Here is a 16,274-nt window from a genome sequence, read left to right as displayed (position 1 = left end):
AAATTTATAACAGCAACTGGAGGCTTGTGCCACACAATAGCATCCGAGATCGCCATAGTTCTTCCCTATTCTTAGGAGAGGAATTATTTGTGATAACTGTGCTCCACCATTCCCATTGAAAGGTGGGTGGACATAATGGTGAAAAAGTCTGTGACTCATTAACATAATAGAGCTAGCCTATTACATATCAAGTGTGTATGAGATGAGCTGTCCTGCTTGCATATGATCAAATAGAATATCATTCAGCTGAGATCCAGGTTCAATTCTCTGCTGTGTCACAGACTTCCTATCTGACTTTGAGCAGGTCAGCTAGTCTCCCTGTGTTTCAGTCCCCCATCTGTAGAATATGGATAATACTTCCCTATCTCACTGGGGTGTTGTGAGGATAAAAAATACATTAAAAGATTGTGAGACACTCAGATACTATCGCATTGGACACCATATAAGTACCTTCGATGACAGATTTGCTTTGCTGGTGCTTCAGGCTAGCCATGCGAATAAATATATTTTGTGGGTTTATTTTGTATGTCCTGTCTGGCTTGTGTCCTTAGTACCCTCCTTTTCAGTTGTGAAAGCTGGGTTACATACACCAAACAGGAGCGGAGGTTGAACAGTTTCCACCTCCACTGTCTTAGAAAAATCTTTGTCGTTACTTGGGACCAATGGATCACCAATAACAAGATCCTTGCAAGAACTGCCCTGCAGACTATGCTGGACATTTGCAGACTTCGCTGGAGCGCATGCCTCAAGATCATCTGCTGAAGGCTGTGCTCTATGGGCAACGTAAGAACTGCCTGTGACACAGAGGAAGACCAAAGCTCTGATACAGCGACAAGGTCAAGCAAGGCCTCAATAAATTCAGCATTCCCACTGATGACTGGGAAAATCCTGCCCACAATTGTTCAGTTTGGAGAAACCGGATTAAGACTGGTGTACTCACGCTGCAGAGCCATCAGAGAGCCCAGGCTGAGGCCCGCAGGTGAGCCAGGAAGCAAAGTGTGCTCCAACCTCTACCTGGTGAGGGGACCTGTAGCCACTGTGGGAAGGTTTGCTGCTCAGGCATTGGGCTCTTTTCCCATACCATAGCTAAGCACTACTGACAGACTGACTTTGTTGCATCTCCTTTTGTCTCTTAAGATGTTTGATGGCCATATAACTGTCTGTAGTTGACATGCTGTGATGATGATAGGAGTAGAAGCCCTATAAATTTAATTCTCCCTCTCTAAAATCCTCCAGCTAAGCATAAATTCTCTGGAGAGGAGATCTAGAGAATGGCAGGAGCAATTTTTCTTTTAGTTCCACATAAAAGGTAGTACTGGATTAAAGTGGCCTTTGGTGAAAAAAGTGTATCTGTATGTTTATATTTATGTTATCTCCATGCTTACTCACTCTTGTTCCTCTGAGACTGATATTGCAACTAAGTTCATCTGATGAAGTGAGCTGTAGCTCATGAAAGCTTATGCTCAAATAAATTTGTTAGTCTCTAAGGTGCCACAAGTCCTCCTTTTCTTTTTGCGGATACAGACTAACAAGGCTGCTACTCTGAAACCTGTCATTATGCTAAGTTCTACTAGTTTGTTGTCAAGGACAGGTCAACATGTCCGATGAAAAGACTGTAGGAAAAGTACAGAGTAGCAGCCGTGTTAGTCTGTATCCGCAAAAAGAAAAGGAGGACTTGTGGCACCTTAGAGACTAACACATTTATTTGAGCATAAGCTTTCGTGAGCTACAGCTCACTTCATCGGATGCATTCAGTGGAAAATACAGTGGGGAGCTTTATATACACAGAGAACATGAAGCAATGGGTGTTACCATACACACTATAACAAGAGTGATCAGGTAAGGTGAGCTATTACCAGCAGGAGAGAGGGGGTGGGGTGGGAACCTTTTGTAGTGATAATCAAGGTGGGCCATTTCCAGCAGTTGACAAGAACGTCTGAGGAACAGCGGGGGGTGGGGGGGGTGGGGGGGGGATGAATAAACATGGGGAAATAGTTTTACTTTGTGTAATGACCCATCCACTCCCAGTCTTTATTCAAGCCTAATGTAATGGTGTCCAGTTTGCAAATTAATTCCAATTCATCAGTCTCTCGTTGGAGTCTGTTTTTGAAGATTTTTTGTTGAAGAATTGCCACTTTTAGGTCTGTAATTGAGTGACCAGAGAGACTGAAGTGTTCTCCAACTGGTTTTTGAATGTTATAATTCTTGACGTTTGATTTGTGTCCATTTATTCTTTTACATAGAGACTGTCCGGTTTGGCCAATGTACATGGCAGAGGGGCATTGCTGTCACATGATGGCATATATCACATTGGTAGATGTGCAGGTGAACAAGCCTCTGACAGTGTGGCTGATGTGATTAGGCCCTATAATGGTGTCTCCTAAATAGATATGTGGACATAGTTGGCAATGGGCTTTGTTGCAAGGATCGGTTCACAAAGTAAAACTATTTCCCCATGTTTATTCCCCTTCCCCCCTCCCCCCTCCGCTGTTCCTCAAACGTTCTTGTCAACTGCTGGAAATGGCCCACCTTGATTATCACCACAAAAGGTTCCCACCCCACCCCCGCTCTCCTGCTGGTAATAGCTCACCTTACCTGATCACTCTTGTTACAGTCTGTATGGTAACACCCATTGCTTCATGTTCTCTGTGTATATAAATCTCCCCACTGTATTTTCCACTGAATGCATCCGATGAAGTGAGCTGTAGCTCACGAAAGCTTATGCTCAAATAAATGTGTTAGTTTCTAAGGTGCCACAAGTCCTCTTTTTCTTTTTGTAGGAAAAATGGTCATGCAGGTAGCTCACCATGTGGCAAATAATACTCATGTGAATTTCTTTAAATCCAAAACAAATTACCAGCTATACATACAGTGTTTCAATTCTATTTCCCTTTCACTTACAGTAGGCCCTGACTTCCCATTAAACTTGTAAGTAAATTTAGCTAATTTACAAGGTTTTTATTTCTTTTAATGCCCGCTTTAGTAATTTAATCTAAAATGTACATGAAAAATTATTTTTATTACACTGGTCATTTATTTTCGTCCATTCTTTTCTAATCACTTTTCTGGTGATATCAATACGTTTTACCACTTTGTTTCAATTCTTTTTCTCTTACTGAGGAATAACTGCCTTTCAGGTTTGGCTTAGTGGATCACAAATTATCTTCTCTTTCTGCCAACATTACTTTTGACCAGAATTAGTTTGTTAAGTGATCCCGAGATATTCTGGCCTTATCACTTTTCAGCACAATCTTGGCTGAGGGTCCATTTTGTTTCAGTCTCTGGTTCTCCCATCAAGGTTGGTTATGGTTTATCTGAGGTTTTCCTGGTGAAGTCCTGGCATTGGCTATTCTGACTGTGGTGTTGGCTTTCATGCTCTGCTGAAAATGCTGGGTTTCTTACTGGCTGGTTTCCTCTTCTGTAATCCTTCTGGTTACTTTGGAGGTCTGCTTTCCCTCTGGCATTGGCCTTGCTGGTTCCAAATTAGGTGCCAGCTTGTCTGGTTTCTAGCTCTCCTTTTTACAGAGGAACGCAAATTCTCCTCTTTTATTAGTTATTATTACATCCTTTCCTTTTGATTATTGGCACGGTTGGTACTTTGCCTTCAGGTGAATTAGCTTAATGGATCTCTTCTGAAACAGTTCATAGATGCAAGTACTGTTGGCTACAGTTCAATACCAGGTACAAATCATGTTAGAAAGAGCAGAAAGTACTAACAGATTCAAACCTGTCAGACTTATTAAACAGACGATGACAAACTAAGTTCTGTGACATCAAGTCATTTTAGTCCACCTCCTAATTAATTAATTTTCGTTTTCTTCACTTAAACATCGAGGAGCAACTAAACTGGAAATTAAAATGCTGCAAGTTTCAATGATTTTTTTTTCTTCTGAATTTCAAAACTGGACAGATTTTTCCATTTTCCAAAATTTGCTGCAGTTTTTTTGTATTTAAAAAATTGGAATGTTCAAAAATGACATTTTTCTGTTTTGAAATTTAAAAAATTCAATTCTGAAAACTCTCACCAAGACCCCAATCCCTCAAACATTTATGCACAGGCTTAACTTTATGCACGTGAGTAGTCTCATTGAATTAAAACAGACTTTCACATGCACAGAGTGAAGAACAGCTTGCTAGAGTGGATCCGCTGTAACTAAGTCAACCAATCAAAACTGACAATGAAAAAACCCAAGAACAAAAAAGAAAACAAAAAACAGTAAATGCAAAATGAAAACTAAAAATGATAAACAATTATAAAAGATTTCTGTCAAAACATGGAAAATATTAGAACTATCAAAATGTTTTCATGAAAATAACCATGTTTTAAATGGTCACGTTTTATACCCCCTGACCTCCATGTTCCCTCCAAAAAAAGCGATCAATTTTATTTTTACTTGCTCTGTTGAATAACAACTTAAATCTAGAGTTGCTTAAACATGTTGGACCAACAATGACATTGAGAGTTATCCCTTTCTCTGCTGCACTCTTCTCTCTAACAGCCTGGTGGAAACCCTTTGAAGTGCCAACGTTTCATGGTAATATATGGAACAGCACCTGAGAACAGTTTGCCCCGGGCGCTGTTCCACATATTACAATGGAACATTGGAAAGAGCATTCAACAGCATGCGAGAGGTCACAGCCTCATTCCAAATATAAGGCAATGATTGCAGCAATGGTGTGACAGAAACATCAACTGTTTTAGAGACAAACAAACTTGTAAGGCCCTATGGAGACTCAGCCTTAACTTTGATTTCCCTTCCTTTTGTCAGTTTGTGTCTCAGCCGTTGAACGCCAAGGTTTTAAATTTAGGATTCTATCTTCAAGATTTTAATGCTATGAAAAATAAAATTAAATTTATTCTCATTTCACTGTTCAGAAAAAAAATTGACCAAAAATTATAATGGATTGGGACTTGTATATTTATTTTCATTGACACAACAAAGATATTTCTTAATGTTGTAGAGAAACCTGCAGGGATCGTGTGATTTCAATAAACCATAGTATTAGCATGTGCCGTGGTATAGTCGATTTTTATTTCACATGTGCATCCCGTAGTTAAAGTCTACTTATCAAGTGCAGGAAGATAATACACATTTTTCCTGTTATGAAAGTAAAAACAGAAATACCAAACATCCTAAAATAATTGACATTCAAAACAGAAAATAAATATTTTTTCATACTTCCTGTTAGCAATAAGGTTTTGCTGTTGTTATCTGTCATGAAGTGCTGTTCCCCTTCCTACAGTGTCTGCAGGAACATGGTTGCCCTCCAAGGAATGTAAACTTGGCATTAGCCCTGGCAGACTCCCACTTCCTACTGCCCTCTCTCATTTAACATTGACTCACTCCCATACTATAATGGGAAGGTAGGAGTCGCAGTTTTATTTACATAATGTAACATTATAAAAACGGGCATTAAACAAGGAAAACCTTGCACCAAATAAACCTGAGTAAAAAAATAATGACACTGATCTTCCCATTAGAAACTCCTCTTGGAAATAGCATACCATTCCCAAAGTTAGGGCAATGTTGCTAATGGACCTTCTTTTTAATGTTATATGCCCATTAATCTTTCCTTATATACCCAATTCTTCTGCAAGCCCGATGCTTCCCATCTAAACTGAGGGATTTCTTAAGTTCCAAAACCAGAAGAAATTTTTAAAACATTCTAGAGTTGAAAGGACCACATGGTTTACATCCTATTCCCACAGTCTTTTCTCTTCCCTCCCACAGCTGGAAATCTTGTTAAAGGGCTCTCCTACGTAACAGCAGTTTTCAGTACAATACATAAGCTAGGCAGATGGCAAGGTGGACTATTTCAGACAGAATGCCAGAACCATGAGAACCAACACTTCTTCCCACTTCACATCTTCTTCAGCCCTGTTTCTCTCCACCCTAGCCCTTTGCCTTTTTCTGCAAGGAGGCATCCTGCTTACTGCTTCATTTAGGGACTATTGACCTGCCTAGATTCAATAAAGTGAGAATGTAGAGAGGCTGGGAGTCCAGGATATTAAACCCCTTCAGCCATCATCCCCCAGTTTTGGAGACTAAGACCCTTAAACTTAGGGCTAGAATGTGTTTCAAGGAACAGATATGAACAAAGAGTGGTACCTAATTGCACCATCCTATGAGTAGACCCAGAAGACATTGACTCTGACACACACAGGAAGCTCAGTTCCTTCCCTCCTTCCCCTTTGGACTGGGGGTGATAGGAACAATTTGTTGGCAGCTGCAGAGGAGTGGCCACCAAACAGCATGGCTTGATGGCTTCAGGGCAGCCCTGCATGCAGTTTCTCACCTCAGTTTCCCTTCTTGGATCCCCAAATAAAGTCCACACAGGATTTTTCCAGTCCAGTCACAACAGCTCTCCTTAGGGTCTGATTTATTAACTTAAAATTCACAACTAAACACAAAAGTCTTCCCTCCAGACTTCCACTGGGTACAGCCCATACTCCCCTAGTCTGGTCAGAAAGAGTCCCCCCTGCCTCAGCACTCTACTCCCAGCCCTTCTTAGCTGGAGCAGTTCCCCTGGTCTCCCAGTCCTCCCTGAAAGAGACACTCTCTCTCTCACACACACACACACAGAGACTCATTCACTCCAGGAAATTGCCCGATTCTCCTCAGGTGGGGCTCAGTCTCTAATCAGGGTTGATTTGGTCCCATGCTCTCCAGCCCAACGGGCAAGCCACTTGTTACATGGGCCTAAACCAGAAGCAAAGATACCCTCAAATCAGATTGGCTGTGAGGGACAATACACTGGGGGGGGGGGGCAGCAGAAGTATGTAGGAGGTGCACAATACTTACTTACTTCTGTGTGCCTAGACAAAAGGTCTGAGTATCCTGTGCAGTGTAAGATCCCTCTTATCCTCCTTCTGGCCATATTGACCAAGAGACAATCTAGCCCTCAGTGAGCTAACAAGCTGAATGACTCACTCTTTTTCAGTTTGTATACACATTAAATATTCTTTATATAGTAAAAAGTAGATTTAAACTACTGTATTTCCTACTCATGCTCTTTGTGAGTTATAGATTTACATGTTAACATGCAAAGAAATCTGGGGAATACTTGTCAAGCAACTTATTTGGTTGCTACCATTCAAAATATCAGACTGAGGTAACGTGGAAAATGCTGACTTTTAAAATGGTGGCCACTGGATATAAAGTGTTTTCATTGGTGTTAAATATAATTGCATTACATTGTCTAGGTTGCACTGAACTGTATAGCAACCACAATTGCAGTCAGACTTTCTAAATATTGCACTTTGTCAAAAGAAAACACCAACAAAAGTACTTTTAATTTGAGGTACTTGTTCTCTGAGACACATGGATGCGCGTTATTACATATTGTTGCCTTGATAGAGAAAGTGCTGATCTTCAAAGGAAATAATCAATCAACATCCTAACTACTGTACTTTCTGAGCATTAAAGAACATAGAGTTTCTGTAAGAAAAAAATCCCTGATGTACACAGGGACTGGCACAAGCATATTTATATTCAAATTCTTCTTAACAGTATGCGAATGTGTCCTTCATCACAACCAATCTATTCATTAGAAAGTGCCCAGAGCTACAACTTTAGGAAGAATGCATTTGGGTCTGTAACCCCAAAAAGCTGAAATAAGCTACGTAGGCACACTGAAATATTGTTATTATTTATCTGTATTACCATAGCACCAAGGAGCCCTACTCTTGGATCAGGATCCCACTGTGCTAGACACTGTACAAACACAGAAGGAAAAGACAGTTCCTGTCCCAAAGAGCTTACAGCTAGGGCTGTCGATTAATCACAGTTAACTGAGCAATTAACTCAAAAAAATTAATCGCAATTTAAAAAATTAATTGCAATTAATTGCAGTTTTAATCGCATGGTTAAACAATAGAATACCAATTGAAATTTATTAAATGTTTTTGATTTTCTACATTTTCATATATATTGTATTCTGTGTTGTATCTGAAAGCAAACTGTATATTATTTTTATTACAAATATTTGCACTGTAAAATGATAAAAGAAATAGTATTTTTCAATTCACCTCATACAAGTACTGTAGTGCAATCTCTTTATCGTGGAAGTGCAACTTACAAATGTAGATTTGTTTTGTTACATACCTGCACTCAAAAACAAAACAATGTAAAACCTAAGAGCCTACAAGTCCACTCAGTCCTACTTCTTGTTCAGCCAATTGCTAAGACAAACAAGTTTGTTTACATTTAGGGGAGCTAATGCTGACTGTTCTTATTTACAAGGTCACCAGAAAGTGAGAACAGCCATTTGCATGGCACTTTTGTAGCCGGCATTGCAAGATATGTAATGTGCCAGATATGCTAAACATTCGTATGCCCCTTCATGCTTCGGCCACCGTTCCAGAGGACATACTTCCATGCTGAGGGTGCTCATTAAAAAAATAATGCGTTAATTAAATTTGTGACTGAACTCCTTGGGGGGAGAATTGTATGTCCCTGCTCTGTTTTACATGCATTCTGCCATATATTTCATGTTATAGCAGTTTCAGATGATGACCCAGCGCACGTTGTTCATTTTAAGAACACTTTCACTGAAGATTTGACAAAATACAAAGAAGGTGCCAATGCGAGATTTCTAAAGACAGCTACAGAACTCGACCCAAGGCTTAAGAATCTGAAGTGCCTTCCAAAATCTGAGAGGGACGAGGTGTGGAGCATACTTTCAGAAGTCTTAAAAGAGCAACACTCTGATGTGGAAACTATAGATCCTGAACCACCAAAAAAGAAAATCAACCTTCTGCTGGTGGCATCTGACTCAGATGATTAAGATGAACATGCATTGGTCCGCACTGCTTTGGATTGTTATTGAGCAGAACCTGTCATCAGCATGTCCCCTGGGATGTTGTGTGAAGCATGAAGGGACATATGAATCTTTAGCACATCTGGCATGTAAATATCTTGCGACACTGACTACAACAGTGCCATGAAAATGCCTGTTCTCACTTTTCAGGTGACACTGTAAACAAGAAGCGGGCAGCATTATCCCCTGCAAATGTAAACAAACCTGTTTGTCTGAGCAATTGGCTGAACAAGAAGTAGGACTGAGTGGACCTGCAAGCTCTAAAATTTTACATGGTTTTATCTTTGAATACAGTTTTCTTGTACATAATTCTACATTTGTAGGTTTAACTTTCATGATAAAGAGATTGCACTACAGTACTTGTATGAGGTGAACTGAAAAATACTATTTCTCTTTTTACAGTGCAAATACTTGTAATCAAAAATAAATATAAAGTGAGCACTGTACACTTTGTATTCTGTGTTGTAATTGAAATCAATATATTTGAAAATGTAGAAAACATCCAAAAATATTTAAATAAATTGTATTTTATTATTGTTTAAATTAGTTGCGATTAATTTTTTCAGTCGATTGACAGTCCTACTTACAACCTAAGTAAAAGAATAAACTAACCTACAAAAAAGACACCTGTGGTTTAAGATATTTCTCATCTCTTACCTCTTTAAAGTGAACTGTCATTGTGGCTGTTCAGCTTTCTTATCTTCTGTTTTAGACTGAGTGCCCTGCTGACTTATTTAACTGGTGATGAAGTGTACTAGAGAAATACTGCACTGTATAGCCATTGTTCTCTAAGATCCTCATGGAAAAGAGACATACAGCTCACAGGGTTATACTCTTAAAATTTGGCTTATAAGGATAAACATGAATGTTGGTGTTTGCCTTAATGTTGGTGTTTGCCAGTGGTGCCTCAATCTAATTCCAGCGGCCTCAGCTGGGAATAACAAGAATTCATTAAGTATCCTTTCACAGATTTTAAGGCCACAAGGAACCTTTATAATCACCCAGTTTGATCTTCTTCACAAAACAGGCCATAGAATTCCACCCAAGTATTCTTGCATGAGCTCAATATTTTTTGGTTAAACTAGAGCAGCGGTAGGCAACTTATGGCACACGTGCCAAGGGCGGCACGCGAGCTGATTTTCAGTGGCACTCACACTGCCTGGGTCCTGCCACCGGTCCGGGGGGCTCTGCATTTTAATTTAATTTTAAATGAAGCTTCTTAAACATTTTAAAAACCTTATTTACTTTACATACAACAATAGTTTAGTTACATATTAAAGACTTGTAGAAAGAGACCTTCTAAAAACGTTAAAATGTATTACTGGCATGCAAAACCTTAAATTAGAGTGAATAAATGAAGACTCGGCACACCACTTCTGAAAGGTTGCCGACCCCTGAACTAGAGCATATAATAATAAGGGCTGTGAAGTGCAGAGAAATATAAAAGTAGCAGTCAGTGGAAGTGGTTAGACTGAACTGATGGTCTCCTTGTAACTGCTAGTTCAGTGCATGCTCCCCTACACTGAAGAGTACATTAAACTGCTGATGACTGACTTTAAGGAGTCAAATGGTCCATGGTCTTTCATCAATGGGTTCACAGGCAAAATCAGTGTTGTGGTTTCAACTCAAGTCATGAAGTTATGGTACCATTTTTCATAATTGGTATGTCTGTTTGAATGGCACAGCACAAATAACAAGAGTGCTGCTGGTCTGGGCTGACCTAAAGGGGCTTTCATTATAAACTTTATGGGTAAGTCTGTGCAGTGCCTGACTGACTCTGCTTGTACTATCAGTCCCAGATATGCCTAAATACCACCAAATATTAGATTGTGGGGAAAAATAATTCAAGATGACTTATTACTTGTTAAGCTCTGAGAGTGTGTTTAGCACTTTGAAGGACATGGAAGACACACTCCCTGCACTGAGGACCTTCCATAATCTCATTAGAATGACATCACAAAGCATATCGAGGTTCAATCATACAGCACGGCTTTTTAAAAAAACAGCAATACATCTTTATTTGGGAATATTTGTATAAATTGAGAATGTGACCTTTGTTTTCACCACAAGCAGCAGAATCAGATCAACAGCATTGAGATACATAACTCTATTACACAAATAATTTAAACAAGACCGGAAACTGCTGTTGAGCCAATTGCAAAGGCATGAACTTAGAGCTGAATTTCTTTTTTTCAAATGGGAAACTTGCTTTCCCTTTTAACTCTGGAGGAAATGAGGATAATACTGGCTACTGAAGAAGATCATCACTAACTAGCCTTGTAACACTCCAAAAATCTAATCAACAAGCCAGAGCACTAGCTAGAGAGTTGCACTTTTGGAAATAGACAGTTATGTTTAGCTCCAAACAGATACTTCCAAATATGTGGCTAAGCAGAGGCCTGAAGACATATTAGGTATTTTGAAACATTACTCCCTTCAGACATGGTCCAAGCATGCCCTGAAATACCGCCCATATAAGCAACATTTCCCACCGTGGAGAACACCCACTAATTTCATACCACAATGTCTTTGGTAGAGCTATCACTATACAGGAAGTGTGTATTACTTCATTTGAGTGTCGGAGGGTAGATTAGGTATTTTGATTGGTGGTTAATCCAGGGCAAAGAGTACTTTTTTTTTATTTTTACTTTTGCTAGCTCACCCCACCACTTTGGAGATATAAATGAAAAAATTAAAACTAAATGCCTTTTTCTTTCCAGTGAATCAGTGCAATGTTTCAAACAATGATGATGGATCTTTTCCCTGAAAGATGACTGCATTCTGGGGCATGTTAAATAATAACAAACATTTTAGCATTCCTCAAGGGCTGTTCACACCATGTATGAGTCATGACCTTTTCTTATAGTATATTATATAAGTCAATAGTGTGTTGCTGTTGAAAAAAAGGCCAGTGTCACTGTGTGACATATTAATAGGAGTGTCATATTTCAGACTCATAATGTAATTGTTCTACTTTACTCAGCACTGGTGAGGCCTGCTGGAGTACTGTGTCCAGTTTTGAGCACCACACTTCAAGAAAGATGTAAATATATGGGTCCAGAGTAGCAAAAATGATAACAGGTTTGGAAAACATGACCTATTAGGAAAGGCTGAAAGAATTGGGCATATTTTGTTTAGAGAAGAGGACTGCAGGGACATGATAACAGTCTTCAACGTGAAAGGTAGTTATAAAGAGGATGGTGATCAATTGTTCTCCATGCCTCGTCAGAGCAGGACAAGAAGTCTCGCTCAGATTGTTAAAAGGGAGATTTAGATTAGATTTTAGGAAAATCTTTCTAACTGGTTACTTAGGGAGGTCATTGGAGGTTTTAGGGAACAGATTAAACCAGGGGAGGGCAAACTACAGCCCGTGGACCGGATCCGGCCCATCAGGGCTTTCAATCCGGCCCGCAGGATTGCCAGCCCCGTGGCGCAGCCTGCACCTGTCTGCCCTGGCCCTGCGCTGCTCCCAGAAGCAGCCAGCACCACATCCCTGCGGCCCCTGGGGAAGGGGGGGAGCAGAGGGCTCCGTGTGCTGCCCTCACATGCAGGCACCACCCCATGCAGCTGCCATTGACCAGGAATGGGGAACCGTGGCCAACTGGAGCTTCGGAGGTGGAACCCACAGGTGAGGGCAGCACGCGGCGGAGCTGCCTGCCCACCCCAAACCCCCAGGAGCCACTGCCGGACACACTGGCCACTTCCGGGAGTGGCCAGGGGCCAGGGCAGGCAGGGAGCCTGCCTTAGCTCCGCTGTGCGCCACTGCCATCCCGGAGCTGCTCAAGGTAAGCGGCGCCAGGCCAGAGCCCACACCCTGAACCCCTCCTGCATCCCGCACCCCAATCCGCTGCCCTGAGCCCCCTCCCACACTCCGCACCCCTCCTGCACCTCAACCCCCTGCCCTGAGCCCCTTCCTGCACACCACACCCCTTCCCATGCCCCGCACTCCCTTCTGCACCCCCAGCCCCAGCCCTACATTCATGGTCCTGCATACAATGTCCCCACCCAGATGTGGCCCTCGGGTTAAAAAGTATGCCCACTCCTGGATTAGACAAACACCTGTCAGGAATGATTCAGGCATACTTGGTCCTGTCTCACTGAAGGGGATGGATGGTGGGGGGTGGACTGGATGACCTCTTGAGATCCCTTCCAGCCTTACATTTCTATGAGTCGATGATTATGATGATATTATGGATTAGAGATCTTCAATTGTTTTTTAAAAGTAACTGAAATGTACATTTTTATATGTTGTTATGGTTCTCAGTGACCTTCAGGTGAGAAATTAACAGTTACTAGGAATAAAACAATGTCCAGGTCAAAGAAACGGTAGTAAAATAAAGCAGCAGGAAGGGATGTGTTCTTAGTGAATTTTCCTTGCTTTCATCTCAGAACCCACATTTTTTTCTTCTCATTTGTCTCCCCTGAAACTAGCCCTAGTACAAATACTCCACCAATTATTTTAATACCACAGCATGTCTTTCTACAGTGTGCCAGAGCTATGGCAGTATAGGCTACTGAGTAAGAAGTTGAGACTAACTCAGCGAGCTTTAAACCACAGAGCATTGCTCACTCATCAGTGTTTAGAGTGTGCTAAAAAGGCATTGTTAAAATGAGTGTGTACACAGTGATCCAGTGTAGTTCAGAGCCAAATCCCAATGGCTTGACATATGAGAGAGAAGGAGTAGAGGGAAGGTTATTACACATATCCATATCAGGAAGGTGTCGTGTAATTTTATCAATTTGGATTTTCTTCACACTGCGGGTAATTTGTCTGAAAAGTGACCTTTTTGTTTAGTTCACTGAAATCAGTAAATTAACTGCTAATTACTCAGGGTGTAAATTCCAGCTACCAGTGCTGAGAAATGAACAATAGCCTATTTAGAAGAATTAATCCTCAAAATCCTTCACTTGTTAAGACACCAAACTCCTCCCCTTCCCTCCCCTTCCCCCCAAAAAAGGTAATTTATGAAATTCTGACACATTCAGAGAGGGTTACCTAAACCCTACTGATGTGTTGTTTTGGAAATAAACAAACCGGGGTGGAAGAGTCCTTACATAGGCAACAAAGGTAAGATATGTATTTAGGGCGTGAGCACTTGGAACCATTTAAACCCCAGAAGAAGAGGGGTTGGAAAGGGTCCAAATTGTATCTGATGAACTGATTTTACTTCTGCAAGACTTACAACCTGATTGTCAGTGTTGTGGATCAGCCAGACATCCGACTGCAGCTAGAGATGGCCAACCCTAGGACTGGTCAACACTTTTCTGTCAAAAAACTGTTTTTTGACCCAGTAAACATTGTCAAAGAAAAGTGTCTGCTTTCCATGGAAAATTTTGACTTATCATCAAAAAATGAAACTTTTCCACTTTTTGATGGGAAGTTGAAAGTGCCCATGGAAAGCAGACACTTTTCTGTGAAAATGTTCATTAAGTCAAAACCCCACTTTTCTATAAAAAAACAGTTTTTTGACAGAAAAATGTTGACCAGTCCTACGGTTGGTCATCTCTAGCTCTCACTGAGTCCATTTTCCAAGAAGCTCTAACGCAGTATCTTTAAATATGAGTCCATCAATTTTTTAAATTCCATGTCCTCAGCTAGACTTTTTTCACATAAAAAATTTAGGCCCCCTAAAATAAGTCATATTGAAAATTTGAGATTGGGAGTAGGAATATCAGAAACTCTAATATATATCCATGGCCCGCAACAGACTTAGAGATTTCAATAAGGTTTAAAAGACCTACATCCCAAAACCTACAGCTATGCTGCTTGCTTCAGGCAGGCAAGATTTATCGCAAGTGGTGACAGGCTGCCAAAAATAATTTAAAAAGAGAGGAAGGGTGAAACGACAAGATAAAGGACTTAATAAACATATGGATAACAGGGTGAAAATTTCTCAAGTGGTTCCTCATTTCTAATAATAAATATTTATTCTTAAATGCATTCTCCACAGCACAACAAAAATGTTCATAAATTGGTTTGGTTTGTTTTATTTTAAACTGGAAGGGTAGTGATTTAGTTTAGTTTTTGTTCAGATGGGAACTTTGGGCAGTAACAAGCAAATCCAAATTGTCTGCAAAGAGCCACTTCCTGTTAAGGATTGAGACTTCATCCTAACAGTTAAAAAGAAAGGCCATTGCAAACTACTATCCTGATTCTATCAGACTGGAGACAAGTAGGACAAACAAACTCAGGAAGTGGCAGGGAGTTCGAAAGCGAGAGGAAATCTATGGCACAGAGAGGAAAGTGAAGAGATTGCGCTGATCTGCAAAAAGTTCACCCCTAGGTCAGAATGTGCCAAGCTTTTCAAAAAGCTTTATTTGTACTATAATACAAAACTGGCACACACAGCTGGCGACTGCTGCAGAGACTATTCAAATGTTAACATTCTGAATGATAAACTGCCAAAAAAAGTTCTATGTAAGCAAATTGGAACAAACAACTAATCTAAATCTGGTTGCTAAGAGACAGAGGTTTACAGCCAAATTCACCCCCAGCTCTCAAGAATACTTCATTCTTAATCAAAAGAGTACCTGTAGATGACGCCATGTTGGTGAAGAAACATGAGTGCTGATGTGACCTCTGCAGCATAGAAGCGGGATCGAGGCTCGTCAAATTTGCGTGAGCGCTGAATTTGAAACATTAGATCTCCACCATTTACATATTCCATGACGAAAAAGAGGCGGTCCTGAAATTAATTAAAACAGTGCTATTTAGCTAATTTCTTTCAGCCACACAAAGGGCTGCTTTAAACTACACATTAGGCGACAGCAGGATTTGCGTCAAGAAACTGAAGAACAAACGCTACAATTCTGAACTGGGGAAAGCTGACAACCAAAAAACAATAAACCCCAGGGAAGACTGATTCAAGAAAGAGCGAACGAAATAGAAAAGGAAGAGAATTAAAATATGATTAAAAAGTAATAAGGATTTTTAAAATAGTACAATCAGCTTTTTATTTTTAAAGAAATATTTACATGCTCTTTAAAAAAACATTTAAAATAAATATTACAAGACAATGTCGATTCTGTCAGCTGCTGAAGGGCAGGACGATTTTGTAGATTGCCTGCGCACCTGGCTCCCTATCCTTACATATTATCAGCTACTGGGTCTATAAAATGCCTTTTCTTCCAAATTATAACTTCACACTACATATTATTAATAATTTTTTATATGGAAACCAGTATTGCCAGGAGAAAGCAGTGAAAAATCATGAGTCAGGCTTTCTCAAAAATCATAAGATTGGCTTAAATATAATCATATTTTTTAAAAAAATCTATTTGGGGTTCTTTTTAATTGTCTTCTGGTTTTTGAATCTTCAGGGTTCATTTTTTCATACTTTCCTCCATAGCAATGAGGGATAGAAACCCTCTTCATTTTTCAGTGCCAGCTGCCATTCTCACACAATGACGTGACTTTGGGAGCTGGGGCTTTCAGAAAAACACCAAGTACTATA

The 16,274-nt window shown here is 40.2% G+C and overlaps 1 protein-coding gene across 5 annotated transcripts in view; it reads right to left on the bottom strand.

The window, feature by feature from the left end:
* The window catches only part of PRKCE (protein kinase C epsilon), a 502,197-nt gene that overhangs the window by 85,949 nt on the left and 399,974 nt on the right, over positions 1-16,274 (bottom strand). For all 5 annotated transcript variants that reach the window (XM_074949371.1, XM_074949372.1, XM_074949373.1 and 2 more), the window contains one exon: positions 15,352-15,506. In XM_074949371.1, coding sequence (XP_074805472.1) covers positions 15,352-15,506 — 155 coding nt within the window. The remainder of the gene's footprint in view (positions 1-15,351; positions 15,507-16,274) is intronic.

The sequence above is a fragment of the Natator depressus genome, chromosome 3, assembly GCF_965152275.1.
Source record: "Natator depressus isolate rNatDep1 chromosome 3, rNatDep2.hap1, whole genome shotgun sequence".
NCBI classification, from domain to species: Eukaryota; Metazoa; Chordata; order Testudines; family Cheloniidae; genus Natator; species Natator depressus.
This window is presented reverse-complemented; position numbering and strand designations above follow the sequence as displayed.